The 15,753-nt window shown below is 43.0% G+C and overlaps 1 protein-coding gene across 3 annotated transcripts in view; it reads right to left on the reverse strand.

Annotated features, from left to right (window-relative positions):
• Nucleotides 1-1,691: 1,691 nt before the first annotated feature.
• The window catches only part of ncs1b (neuronal calcium sensor 1b), a 29,541-nt gene continuing 15,479 nt past the window's right edge, over nucleotides 1,692-15,753 (reverse strand). For 2 of the 3 annotated variants that reach the window (XM_029717246.1, XM_029717247.1), the window contains exons 4-9: nucleotides 10,867-11,005; nucleotides 7,070-7,148; nucleotides 6,535-6,623; nucleotides 6,162-6,239; nucleotides 5,341-5,454; nucleotides 1,692-2,323 (exon numbers count right to left, since the gene is read on the reverse strand). In XM_029717246.1, coding sequence (XP_029573106.1) covers nucleotides 5,356-5,454; nucleotides 6,162-6,239; nucleotides 6,535-6,623; nucleotides 7,070-7,148; nucleotides 10,867-11,005 — 484 coding nt within the window. In that variant the 3' untranslated portion in view covers nucleotides 1,692-2,323; nucleotides 5,341-5,355. Of the gene's footprint in view, nucleotides 2,324-5,340; nucleotides 5,455-6,161; nucleotides 6,240-6,534; nucleotides 6,624-7,069; nucleotides 7,149-10,866; nucleotides 11,006-14,066; nucleotides 14,096-15,753 lie in introns of all 3 variants that reach the window. The other variant, XM_029717248.1, reaches the window with a different exon arrangement.

Genomic DNA, 15,753 nt, shown 5'->3' on the forward strand with positions numbered 1-15,753 from the left:
TGTGTGTAGATTGATGAGAAAAAAAAGTAACAAAATTTGGAAAACGTGAAGAGGTCTGAATACTTACCAAATGCACTGTATGAGCATGGCACACTTTCATCCTCCTTTTGCACCACGTAGTAACTCCAATTCTAATGGCTCTTAGATCTCCTGCAGTCAACCAGATGGATAAGAATGAACAGACAGTGTTGAACTTGCTGAGGACCTGCCTAGCCTGTACCCAGCCACTATATACCCAATCACTATGACTTTCACCAACAAAGTGATGGCACATCAAGAACATCAATACTTCTTAATGGACTATTTGAAGTGAGGCAGTCTGCTGTAGGAATACTTAAAGTTAGGGTATTAAAGCTTACACTGTGAGTTTATGGTGTTAGACTAGAGTATGGATTTGAAATGGAAAACACTCATATCTATCAACTGTCATAAAGCACTGTTTAATGAACAAGTTAGTCTTTGTTTCACCAAGTGAGACCACCAGGCTTTGATGGATAAATCCCTAATTAATGATAACAGGGTAATTTATGTTTAAATTGTACAAAAGCCAGAATCTCCATTGAACAATTACTTCAATCACTTTCTGTCTGAGTTCTGTTCCTTTATCCCCTTTCGATTAAACGGGTATTTGAGGGAACCAAGCCACGATTTAGGAAACAAATTCAATCACACAAATGTAAAGGCAGCCACTTTTAAAATGCTTTTTATTCTGTGCTCTGTGTTCTTAAATGCAAATGACAGCACAGGGGGAAATGATCTTTATCGCTTGAGTAAGGCTAAATCAATGAAGCTGACAAATACCTAATGTTCAGACTGAAATAACCGAGACTGAAGGCGAAAAAGCATCATCACATGCTGGGATCTGTGATTTCTGTTGAACACACAGGACAGACACAAAGACGACAGACTCAAACACACAGCCCGCAAACAGCTTTACAACGAGAATGTATGCCTGTTTGTTCTCAATAGCCGAACCCTTGTTTATACACAGGGTGGAGTAAGATGTGCTCAAAGGAAATAATGAGCCTCAATTGGGATATGTCAACTGTGAAGAATTACACTGTGTTGCTTGGTCATGCCATTCAAGAAGTGGCTTTAAACATTACAGTGCCTTGCTGGTAGTGCTGATGGGAAAGGGAATACACATCTAACACAATAGGAGGCACATACCACAAACATAATAAATTAATCCTTACAAAAGCCCCTCCCTGCCCACTTTCCCCTCAAATAAAAATAGAAAAGAAATCTCCTCAGAAGGAAGCGGTTTGTTTTTGAAAGAGGATGAAATAAAGGCATTCCATTTAAAAAAACTCTTAAGCTTCATTTCATGTGAATAAACAGCACTCCAACAAATGCAGCAAAGCAACAAATATTAAATGTTAGACACCTATTTACACTGAGTGTACAAAACATTAGGAACATCCGCTCTTTCCATGACATAGACTGACAAGGTGAATCCAGGTGAAAGCTATGACCCCTTATTGATGTCACTTGTTAAATCCACTTCAATCAGTGTAGATGAAGGGGAGGAGACAGGTTAAAGAAGGATTTTAAAGCCTTGAGACAATTGAGACATGAATTTTAAGTTCCTTTGAACAGGGTATGGTAGTAGGTGCCAGACACACCAGTTTGAGTGTGTCAAGAACTGCAACACTGCTGGGTTTTTCACACTAAACAGAACTGAGGCTGTTCTGAGGGCAAAAGGGGGTGCAACTCAATATTAGGAAAGTGTTCCTAATGTTTTGTACACTTAGTGTATACTATATCATATATACATGGGTTTATAAACAAGTTGATCTCTCTCCACACTATCAAATCAGTGCCTGTTGATGTCTCCCGCTGTAGTCTTTCAGGTAGCCATGTGACAGCTCTCCACATGTCAGTCACACCACTATGGCTCTGTTGAGCGCCGTTCACAGTTCACACACACCTCAAGGGGTATCCTCCAGTGTAGACCACAGGGAAAAACAACCTTTACTCTCTCTAAAGCTGGTCTTCAGTGCTGTCCATCCCTTGTTTGAGTTCTTGAATGAAGTCCACAGACATATACTATCAACAAATTCCTTCCTCGCATGTATATGTTCAGTGTCTCTTACCCTCGTGTCCTTGTTTTATTTTACATGTTGTAATATCAGAGGGCTCAGAGTTGTTTTCAATGCTTAGTGGAGATGAATATGTGCAATTGAGGACAGTATTACACAAGTCCGTGCCCGCCTCCTCACCCTCCCACGTCTCCTGGATGGTGCATGGAGGGATGTTGATGTTTGTAGATGCTTCTTCTCATAGCAGGTGTGATGGCACTGTGTTAGATTCACTTGGGAATCTGTAATAACAATCACCATTGAGTTCAATGTGGCGATGAAATCAGACATGGAAACAAACAGTGCAAGATCCTATTGACAATAAGGGACCCTGAACTCTATAAGAAGTAAATGCAAGGCTACTTTAAACCCAAGCGGCCCCATGCATCTGTCTATATTGAGCTCAAAAACTCTGTCACATGTTGAGCAGAACGTCAGCTACAATTGGCAATAATGGGCAGTTGAATACATTAGACAGAGGGAGGAGACCAGCTAACTGCCCTCTCTCCTCTCTGAGCACTGCAAGGATGTTTGATCAGCAGCAATCAGCAGAGGTTAGTTTATTTAAAAAAATATATATATATATTTAACCTTTATTTAACTAGGCAAGTCCGTTAAGAACAAATTCTTATTTACAATGACGGTCTACCCCGGACCAAACCCTAACCCGGATGACGCTGGGCCAATTGTGCGCCGCCCTATGGGACCCTCAATCACGGCCAGTTGTGATACAGCCTGGAATCGAATCAGGGTCTGTAGTGACGCCTCTAGCACTGAGATGCACTTAGACTGCTGCGCCACTCGGGAGACCCAAATGTTGAATAATGCACAAGAACAAACTGTGGTCTGACAATGGCTGCTCTGCATTGTTTTTAGACCACGCAAGTCTCTGAAAACTGTACTATACTGTCATCCTCAACAGATCAATTGACCACACAATTCATAGTTTCTCTAATTATACCAACAACAAAAGAAAATGATTGTATGATATGTAGATCCATGTGACATTTCCATCACTGGGATGCTGCATGATTAAGATAAAGAGATCACTTTATTGGTCAATTACACACAAGGTCCAACCAAAATGTTACTTCAGCTTTTAACCCAACCCCTCCGAAAAACACATGCATACATATACAGGTTTTTACACATACATAAATACAGGTTTTTACACATACATGCATACATACACAGGTTTTTACACATACATACATACACAGGTTTTTACATATACATTCATAGGTTTTTACATATACGGGTTTTTACACATACATACATATATATACGGGTTTTTACACATACATACATATACAGGTTTTTATACATACATACATACATACATACATACATACATACATACATACATACATACATACATACATACATACATACATACATACATACATACATACATACATATACATACATACACAGGTTTTTACATATACATACATATACAGGTTTTTACATATACATACATATACAGGTTTTTACATATACACGTTTTTACACATACATACATATACAGGTTTTTACACATACATACAGTTGAAGTCGGAAGTTTACATACACTTAGGTTGGAGTCATAAAACTCGTTTTTCAACCACTCCACAATTTTTTTGTGAACAAACTATAGTTTTGGCAAGTCGGTTAGGCCATCTACTGTGTACATGACACAAGTAATTTTCCAACAATTGATTACAGACAGATTATTTAATTTATAATTCACTGTATCACAATTCCAGTTGGTCAGAAGTTTACATACACTAATTTGACTGTGCCTTTAAACAGCTTGGAAAATTCCAGAAAATTATGTCATGGCTTTAGAAGCTTCTGATAGGCTAATTGACATCATGTGAGTCAATTGGAGGTGTACCTGTGTATGTGTTTCAAGACCTACCTTCAAACTCAGTGCCTCTTTGCTTGACATCATGGGAAAATCAAAAGAAATCAGCCAAGACCTCAGAAAATAATTTGTAGACCTCCACAAGTCTGGTTCATCCTTGGGAGCAATTTCCAAATGCCTGAAGGTACCACATTCATCTGTACAAACAATAGTACGCAAGTGTAAACACCATGAGACCACGCAGCCGTCATACCGCTCAGGAAGGAGACGCGTTCTGTCTTCTAGAGATTAACGTACTTTGGTGAGAAAAGTGCAAATCAATCCCAGGACAACAGCAAAGGACATTGTGAAGATGCCGGAGGAAACAGGTACAAAAGTATCTATATCCACAGTAAAACGAGTCCTATATTGACATAACCTGAAAGGCCGCTCATCAAGGAAGAAGCCACTGCTCAAAAACCGCCATAAAAAAAGCCAGACTACGGTTTGCAACTGCACAAGGGGACAAAGATCATACTTTGGAGAAAAGTCTTCTGGTCTGATGAAGCAAAAATAGAACTGCTTGGCCATAATGACCATCGTTATGTTTGGAGGAAAAAGGGGGAGGCTTGCAGCCGAAGAACACCATCCCAACTGTGATGCACGGGGGTGGCAGCATCATGTTGTGGGGGTGCTTTGCTGCAGGAGGGACTGGTGCACTTCACAAAATAGATGGCATCATGAGGCAGGAAAATTATGTGGCTATATTGAAGCAACATATCAAGACATCAGTCAGGAAGTTAAAGCTTGGTCACAAATGGGTCTTCCAAATGGACAATGACCCCACGCATACTTCCAAAGTTGTGGCAAAATGGCTTAAGGAAAACAAAGTCAAGGTATTGGAGTGGCCATAACAAAGCCCTGACCTCAATCCTATAGAAAATGTGATGGCAGAACTGAAAAAGTGTGTGCGAGCAAGGAGGCCTACAAACCTGACTCAGTTACACAAATTTTGGAGGAATGGGCCAAAATTCACCCAACTAATTGTGGGAAGCTTGTGGAAGGCTACCCGAAATGTTTGACCCAAGTTAAACAATTTAAAGGCAATGCTACCAAATACTAATTGAGTGTATGTAAACTTCTGACCAACTGGGAATGTGATGAAAGAAATAAAAGCTGAAATAAATCCTTCTCTCTACTATTATTCTGACATTTCACATTCTTAAAATAAAGTGGTGATCCTAACTGACCTAAGACAGGACATTTTTACTAGGATTAAATGTCAGGAATTGTGAAAAACTGAGTTTAAATGTATTTGGCTAAGGTGTATGTAAACTTCCGACTTCAACTGTACATATACAGGTTTTTACACATACATACATATACAGGTTTTAATATATACATACATATACAAGTTTTCACTGCTCTACTCACCAAACACTTTATGCCTTATACCAGCCCATCGTACAGTGACAGTGCCTGCACAATGGAAGGGTCTGCCTTGGAACCCTCCTGAAACTCCTGCAGGGTCAACTTGCCATCAGCATTCTGGAATAGGGATACAGGAGAAGAGAATGCCATGGAACTGCAGCTGTATCGCAGATCAGGCTAATTTTACTCTATCTTACCAGCAGGGGGCAAAAGTGTTTCTCAAACAAATCCTGAGTGAAGTACCAGAGTCTGTTCTACACGGCTTGGCTGATCTAGTTCAGTGCACTTGGATGGTCAGCTCTCTTCCCTCTGCCCATATAAATGACTGAGTGCTGCTGCTGTGCTCTGAAGCCAATCCTATTGGCTGATTCTGGCACCGGGTATTGAACTGACAAACACACCCAAGCTGGTTCTATCTCATCTCTCACTAAGACGAGGACGTGGAGGGCCTGAGTGAGCTGACTAGGCATTAGCACTGGGCTGTGGTGGTGAGGATAAATCTGTGGTGTTTATAGACCGCAGGCAGTGTTAGTGACGCTGGGATGGCTATGGCTAAGAGGTTAAACTACACTCCCCGCCTCACTGCACTACAGCACAGGGACAACAGTAAGAACAAATCCACATTCAGTCTTTTCTGTTGATTTTGCTAGTTAGTTCATTACAATAGTACTGCCACTTACTTGAACAACAAAGTGATCTATAAGTTGTACAACAAAGTGCAAAATAGCTACCAACATACCAAACATCAACACATAGTTACATAATGATATCATAACCTATGGTGGTGGTTTTGGGTTACTACAGTGTTTTATATGGCGATATACCTTGTCCATCATGGCAAAAATACGGTCCACTCTCTTCTCAGGTGTATTCTCTTCTTCTGGTAACTCTACAGTGTTCCCCTGGAATACAAAGGCAAATATACTGTCAATATACATGTCAATGTATTTTGTAGGGGCGGCAGGTAGCCTAGTGGTTAAAGTGTTGGGCCAGTAACCAAAAGGTTGCTAGATCGAATCCCTGAGCTGACAAGGTTAAAAAAAAAATCTGTTGTTCTGCACAAGGCAGTTAACCCACTGTTTCTAGGCTGTCATTGTAAATAAGAATTTGTTCTTAACTGACTTGCACAGTTAAATGTAAAACACTGTATGTGCATGATACCATTTCTCTTTGACATTTTAGCATTGTATAACTTACCACCATCAGATATATGGCATCTACGATGTTTAACATCTCATCTCGTGTGATGTAGCCATCGTTATCAAGATCATACAGTTTGAAAGCCCCTGTAAAGACAACAAAAAAAACATGGTGAATGCCCAGTACTGACTGTAAATAAAGTTGTTTTGAGATTGTGCAGACGGGGATCGATGAGTGTATATAGCCTTTATTTTGTACTAATGTATTGTATGCTTGCCAATCAGATTGAAAATGAGTGGCTGTGTGTGGGGGAGTGGAGTAGGAGGAGGGTTTTGAGATGGAATGAACCCCTGCATAGTCAGAACCATTTCCCCAAATATCCAAACCCAGGGCTCACACAGTAGGCAACATAATTTAGCTTAATGCGCTACCATGCCTAACTATCTCTTATTTGTTGTCTTCTGTGAGCCTGATAAGCTCTTTGTTTTGTTCATGCATAACAATAGGATCACAAAGAGCCAGGTCCTGTCACTGAAGTGTCAAAGTGCATCAGGGGGTCACTGCCTAATGTGAAGGGGTCATCTCTCCTTACATCTGAGCTTCTCGTCCAGCGTCCCCCGAGAGGTCACCGACAGGGCCTGGATGAACTCAGAGAACTCTATGCGTCCGTCCTATTCAATGACAGAGAGAACAAGAGAGAGAGAGAGAGAGAGAGAAAGAGGGGTAGGGGAGTCAGACAGGCAGAGAGAGAGAGCGAGAGAAAGAGAGAGGGGGGGACAGACAGGCAGCAAGAGAAAGAGAGAGAGAGAGTGAGAGGGGGGATAATAGAGATAGAGAGAGAGGCAGAGAGAGAGAGAGAGAGAGAGACAATGAATATCTTCTTTCACACTAACACCCCAATACACTTTGTTTGGTCTACTGCTGAAAAATGGGACCGACTTGTGCTCCGTGTCCGCTGCTATTTCTGCACTGCACCTGGCTCTCCGCCGAGGCTAAAGCATGTCATCACTGGTCATTAGCGAGATGGATGCATGCTGCATGATATTTTGACATTTATTACACACTCATAGAACCACTGTATATTAGAGCCAAATAAGTTTCACAGCTTTCACATCGATTATACATCTGAAATGGACATCACAGGTTTCTCCCTCTGTCCTACAGGGTAAAGCATTCTCCAGATAGTTTATTTCGCTCCAGCTTTCTTGGATTCCCTCACAGCATCCTGCCACAGCACTCGGAAGAATTTCCAATTACCTTCCAAAAATTGGGGGCAAATCGGTGGCCTGCAGCTTACTGCTGCAAGGGTTCAATTTGTGCAGTACATGGAAATGTCTGCCAATAAGAGATAGTGGTCAAGTATGAAATGGAATCATAAAGCAGCACTAACAAAGACAGACTGGCTGCAAATTCAGCTCTCTTGATGAAGTTCTGAAATCAAAGCTCATTCAGCTCTACCAGACTTGCACTAATGGATTCTTTAATAGTGCACAGTATTTTGCTATTCATGCTCTAAAGCAGCATATCTATGACAGGAGCTGCTCCTAGTAAAGCCTGAGAATTGACACCTTGAATAGGATAGTAACCCTGAGAAGAAGTTCCCCACTGCTCCTATTCAGAGAGTGACCCCACTATTAAGACCAATGTGTTCTCTAACAACAGGGTGCTTAGCACAAATGAAGCCCATAAATAAAGAGCAGAACCAGTGTGTGTGTGATCTCCATGGCACAAAGCCCATTACCCACAGGCTATGGCTGCCAGGGGTCATCGGCCAGCCTGGAAGAGCTGTTCTTAACAACACATAGTCCATTTCCCTTTCATTTTCAGGCACCTCTAACCTGTGCTTTGTCAACCCGTTTCACCTCAGATTGGACCCACAGAAGGGACTCCTTTCCGTGCTCGGATTCCACCTCTGATTAGACACCATTACACTGCACTACCAGTACCATGACCAGACACTACCAGTACCATGACTAGACACGACCAGTACCATGACCAGACACTACCAGTACCATGACCAGACACTACCAGTACCATGACTAGACACTACCAGTACCATGACTAGACACTACCAGTACCATGACTAGACACTACCAGTACCATGACCAGACACTACCAGTACCATGACTAGACACTACCAGTACCATGACTAGACACTACAAGTACCATGACTAGACACTACCAGTACCATGACCAGACACTACCAGTAACATGACTAGACACTACCAGTACCATGACCAGACACTACCAGTAACATGACTAGACACTACCAGTACCATGACTAGACACTACCAGTAACATGACCAGACACTACCAGTACCATGACTAGACACTACCAGTACCATGACCAGACACTACCAGTACCATGACCAGACACTACCAGTACCATGACTAGACACTACCAGTACCATGACTAGACACTACCAGTACCATGACCAGACACTACCAGTACCATGACTAGACACTACCAGTACCATGACCAGACACTACCAGTACCATGACTAGACACTACTAGTACCATGACTAGACACTACCAGTACCATGACCAGACACTACCAGTACCATGACTAGACACTACCAGTACCATGACCAGACACTACCAGTAACATGACCAGACACTACCAGTACCATGACTAGACACTACCAGTAACATGACTAGACACTACCAACCATGTCCAGACACTACCAGTAACATGACCAGACACTACCAGTACCATGACTAGACACTACCAGTACCATGACCAGACACTACCAGTACCATGACTAGACACTACTAGTACCATGACTAGACACTACCAGTACCATGACCAGACACTACCAGTACCATGACTAGACACTACCAGTACCATGACCAGACACTACCAGTAACATGACCAGACACTACCAGTACCATGACTAGACACTACCAGTAACATGACTAGACACTACCAACCATGTCCAGACACTACCAGTACCATGACCAGACACTACCAGTACCATGACTAGACACTACCAGTACCATGACTAGACACTACCAGTACCATGACTAGACACTACCAGTACCATGACCAGACACTACCAGTACCATGACCTGACACTACCAGTACCATGACTAGACACTACCAGTACCATGACTAGACACTACCAGTACCATGACCAGACACTACCAGTACCATGACTAGACACTACCAGTACCATGACCAGACACTACCAGTAACATGACCAGACACTACCAGTACCATGACTAGACACTACCAGTAACATGACTAGACACTACCAACCATGTCCAGACACTACCAGTAACATGACCAGACACTACCAGTACCATGACTAGACACTACCAGTACCATGACCAAACACTACCAGTACCATGACTAGACACTACCAGTACCATGACTAGACACTACCAGTACCATGACTAGACACTACCAGTACCATGACCAGACACTACCAGTACCATGACTAAACAATACCAGTACCATGACCAGACACGACCAGTACCATGACTAGACACTACCAGTACCATGACCAGACACTACCAGTACCATGGCCAGACACTACCAGTACCATGACTAGACACTACCAGTACCATGACCAGACACTACCAGTACCATGACCAGACACTACCAGTACCATGACCAGACACTACCAGTACCATGACCAAACATGACCAGTACCATGACTAGACATGACCAGTACCATGACTAGACACTACCAGTACCATGACCAGACACTACCAGTACCATGACCAGACACTACCAGTACCATGACCAGACACTACCAGTACCATGACCAGACACTACCAGTAACATGACTAGACACTACCAGTACCATGACCAGACACTACCAGTACCATGACCAGACACTACCAGTACCATGACCAGACACTACCAGTACCATGACTAAACACTACCAGTACCATGACCACACTACCAGTACCATGACCAGACACTACCAGTACCATGACTAGACACTACCAGTACCATGACCAGACACTACCAGTACCATGACCAGACACTACCAGTAACATGACTAGACACTACCAGTACCATGACCAGACACTACCAGTACCATGACCACACTACCAGTACCATGACCAGACACTACCAGTACCATGACTAGACACTACCAGTACCATGACCAGACACTACCAGTACCATGACCACACTACCAGTACCATGACCAGACACTACCAGTACCATGACTAGACACTACCAGTACCATGACTAGACACTACCAGTACCATGACTAGACACTACCAGTACCAACCAGAGACAGCACCCTTAACCTTTTTACTATATGTTACCGTTTGTTTACTAACATTGCAGTGACTTTGAAATTGTAATTAAAATCACAGAAAAAGCACATGTACTTGTGGAGGAACAAATGAAGGAATCAACAATCAAGAACCTTGTTTTCATCAAAGACGTTGAAGACAAAAGAAGCAAACTTGGTGGGGTCACCAAAAGGGAAGAACTGCTTGTAGATGTTCTGAAAGCCCACAGCATCCAGCTGACCACTTGGACAGTCCTTTATAAAGCCTTTGTACCTGAAGGACATGATGATGATGAGAGGGGAAGGCAAAGAGAACACAAGAGAAAGTTAACAGGATAAGGATACAATTAGCCTATTGAATATAATATGAAAATGTGTTCAATGGTTCAGATACAGCTATTCACATGCAATCAGCATTTATCTAGTATAAAACAGCATGCTGTATCAAAAAGTTTGACCCAAAGCTATTTGTCTTGCTAGCAGATAAGACAATGTCTCTAATCCAAAGAATAGGCAGAGGGAGTTTAATTCAAATTACTTTCTTGTCTCCTTCTGCTAATGTGCATAAATGATAGATCAATCTGTGAGCTTCTAGCCTCTGGAGATGATACATCCAGAATGACATAACATCACAGTTAAATACAAAACCATGTTTCATATCCAATTTCCCAGTCAATCAAACGTAGACAGTCTCGTTGTACAACTCAATAAAGAAACTGTTATCAGTCGAATAACAAGCCTTTAATGGGCCTGTACAGAGGCAGGGAGGGAAAGGGAGAGGGAGAGAATGAATCAGAGATGAGTATGCTAGTTTAAGGAGATGATAAGTGTAGATTTCTCTCTCCATATCTTTCTCTGGTTAAGGCATGGGGGTACTTATCAGTCTGGAGGACAAACATGTGCATCCATATGACGTCTGAACCAATGTTAGACAGTGATGTTCAGAGGTGGACAACTGTTCTGTGAGTTCCCATAACCTCCTATGTCTCTGTGTGACTGACCACAGACACAGACAGGTCCTGATGAGGATCTGCTGTAATGAAGGCCAGACTGAGAGTCATGGACGATGAAGCCCAGGACAGATCCTGGGCTTCATTCAGTCCTTCCTTTGGCTCCTTACTCTGAAACTCATACTTTTAATCTGCCCAACAGACAAAACACACTCCTCCATGGCCGGGAATAGGAGACAGACAGGAATATCTGAAGATAGGCTGAGAAAAGTTTGAAGAGAAGACCATAAACCCCATCATTTGCATATCCAGATGTGGAGATATGCAGAGAAATGAAAACCCAGCGAAGAACAATGAGGAATCAAGTCTAATTGCCGTTCAGTGTGCAGGCAATACAAAGCACATCATAATCCCAAAATGACCCATTTCAAGTGAGATAGATTTCGTCTGACTCATTTGTGAATTTCCCATTGTCTCTGTAAAAAGGAAATCTTCTCAGTAGATTCATTGGGGAACTTATGCAAAAAAAACTGTTCATGCAAAAACTCACAGCCCTCTAGATTTAATCAGTTGGTTAGCAGCCATTGACTACTAATTGGACATTAAGCAGGATGATCCCTATCTAACTAAACTAAATGTGGAGCAGCTCTTTCTAGTTTGATGTGGCCCTGTCTAACTCAGTAGCATATGTGGAGTTGTGCATGGACACATATAGTCTAGCCTAGTGTAACGGATGCCCTGCTGCCTGCTTAGCGAGTACCGCTTCCTCCTGATTCGGCGTATACAGAGGCTTGAACCCAGTACCTCTGCTTTGCTTCTTACCAGTCGGCACAGCCGAAAAGCTAGCTATTCAGTGACGCAAGTGGGGACACTTCAGGCTCAGGAGTGAGTTTCGCACATCCCCATGTGATAGATTCACCCCCCAAACTTAATCCACAACGGCCCCAGTTGAGCTGAGTGCAACTGCAGATCCAAATCACAGCACCATGTGTAACGGATGTCACGTTGCCAGCTTAGCGAGTACCGCTTCCTCCAGATTCGGTTCATACCGAGGTTCCAACCCATGGGACCTCTGCCTTGCTAGCAGACGTGACCGCCCTCCCGGAGTCTTACCAGTCGACGCCACCAAAAAGTTAGCTATTCGGCGGCGCAAGTGGGGACATTTCAGGCTGAGGAGTGAGCTTCACACATCCCCATGTGGTACACTAGGTCCCAGGCCATTCAGGATAATTGTATTTATTCACATAGAGATAGCCTACACCAGTAGACCAGTGCAATTATGTCACAATTAGCGAGCCAACATGACTGGCAGCTTTCTACCAACATACTGTCATCGGTCATCATGGTGGATGGCTATAAACAGTGTTGTGGACTGCTCATAGCCATCCGTCAATGATATTTAGCTATTTTCCCTGTTGTTGTCCAGTTGACAGGGATACTTGGCTCTGTCCCTCTGTTATTGATTGCAGGTGAGCACTAAGCATACTAATGACATTTCCCCCTGAATATAGGGGGAAATGAAGCCTGAAGTCTCCTCCATTAATAAGGAGGAGACTTTTAATGCACAGCACCGACATTTATCTAACCCCGCTAATTCTTCCATGTCTGTCGGTGGCTCCTCCACTAATTACACACCACCTGACATTTCCCCTGTTTAAACTATCTCTCATCCTTCACACTCAGCCATGGTGATTGCGGCTGATCTTCAAGTGGGGAGTCATGCAAAGTTTCCGTAAAATCATGTATGGGAGGGTGACTGAGCTGGCTGCAGTGCCCAGCCAAGGGGTTATTCTGCCCCAGTGCACCCAGGCAGCCCCTGAGACTGGTCAGCTCTGTAGCCCCGTGCTGGAGAAGCCCGCCAAGCATTGTCTTTATGCTGCTGCTGTGTGTGGATGTGCCCTTGGTCACTGGCCCTATCAGAGGGCCAAGCGCATCAATACACTGACTGGCTGGCTCACGAGGCACTGACTCCTCTCCCTATCGTACAGTCAGGATCAGGTTTTGACACAAAGCCAAGGCTGATGAAATAGCGTTAAAGACCTGGCATGTGAGATGGATAGGGAAAGGCAGCATTGGCACATGATATAGGTTACTGTAAATCATAATTCATTGTTTAGGCTAGATCTAGCCTGAGGTGAGATGTATTCAACTCTTTTCCACCACTCATTTACTACAAGAATAAAAACAGAGGCATTTGCAGTGTGGAATAACGATCCAGTAGGCTCATCCAGCTACATCATCATTTTGCTTTGAGATTAGTTGGATGTGTTTTATAGCGTTACATGGCAGAGGACATGACCCAATTCCCTGTGCGCTTCAAATTGTAAAAAACTGTGAGGGGGAAAGCCATGCATGCAAAGACAAAGAGTACCTATAAATACTCACATCCTCAACAATAGCACCAATCCTTGACCCTGTAGGAAAAAGTCATTCTATTTTCAGAACTCATCTGTCTCCAAGGCAATGTGTGAAAAAATAACTTTAGCCTCAAATGCAGTAGCACTACGCAATCTATTAGTGATGGGGGGGTTACATATATCGCAATACTATAGTTGGATGATTTTATATCAATATTTGACCCCAAGTACTGATTGAAAAAATACATAAAATATATATTTTATGCTATTGTAGTAGCGTTAGCTGGCGCTAGTCAGCTGTACCTGCGCCAAAACTCAGGTATTTTTAATCCTATAGCTTGTTCTCCATTTTCTTTTAAATAGTAAGCCAACATGTTTTCAGCACTTTTATTTCCCTGACTGATCAAAACTTGTTTTCTCTTGCTCTCTCTCGTCTCTCTGCAGCAGACATATGGTGAGCAATATGTTTGGAACATTGACTCGCACCCATTGTATCGGCACCCAAGTATTGTGATTAGGGTTGCAAAGTACTGGACACCGGACACCCTAGACCCAATTCAGTTTACATACCGCCCCAACAGACGATGCAATCGCCATCACACTACCTAAGAATGCTGTTCATTGACTAGAGCTCAGCATTCAACACCATAGTACCCTCCAAGCTCATCATCAAGCTGGAGGCCCTGAGTCTCAACCCCGCCCAGTGCAATTGGGTCCTGGACTTTGACGGGCCGCTCCCAGGTGGTGAAGGTAGGAAACAACATCTCCACTTCGCTGACCCTCAACACTGGGGCCCCACAAGGGTGTGTGCTCAGCCCCCTCCTGTACTCCCTGTTCACCCACGACTGCGTGGCCATGCACGCCTCCAACACAATCATCACGTTTGCAGACGACACAACAGTAGTGGGCTTGATTACCAACAATGACGAGACGGCCTACAGAGAGGAGGTGAGGGCTCTCAGAGTGTGGTGTCAGAAAAACAACCTCTCACTCAACGTCAACAAAACAAAGGAGATGATTGTGGACTTCAGGAAACAGCAGAGGGAGCACCCCCCTATCCACATCGACAGGACAGCAGTGGAGAAGATGGAAAGTTAAGTTCCTCGGAGTACACATCACAGACAAACTGAAATGGTCCACCCACACAGACAGTGTGGTGAAGAAGGCGCAACAGCGTTAATAGAAAATTACTCAAGTAAAAGTGAAAGTCACCCAATAAAATACTACTTGAGTAAAAGTCTAAAAGTATTTAAATAATTTCAATTTCTTATATTAAGCAAACCAAATGGCACCATTTTCTTTTTTTCTTTTTTCTTTATGGATAGCCAGGGGCACACTCCAACACTCTGACATAATTTACAAACAAAGCATATGTGTTTAGTGAGTCCTCCGGATCAGAGGCAGTGGATGACCAGGGATGTTCTCTTGACAAGTGCGTGAATTGGACCATTTTCCTGTCCTGCTAAGCATTCAAAATGTAACGAGTACTTTTAGGTGTCAGGGAAAATGTATGGAGTAAAAAGTACAGTATTTTCTTTAGGAATGTAGTGAAGTAAAAGTTGTCAAAAATAAAAATAGTAAAGTACAGACACCAAAAAAACAACTTAAGTAGTACTTGAAAGTATTTTTACACCACTGCTCAGTACAGATCATTTCCACACTGCCACGTAGGGCTGCACGATATGGGCAAATAATCTAGGACTTATGTAACGATG

The sequence above is a fragment of the Salmo trutta genome, chromosome 27, assembly GCF_901001165.1.
Source record: "Salmo trutta chromosome 27, fSalTru1.1, whole genome shotgun sequence".
Lineage (NCBI taxonomy): Eukaryota > Metazoa > Chordata > Actinopteri > Salmoniformes > Salmonidae > Salmo > Salmo trutta.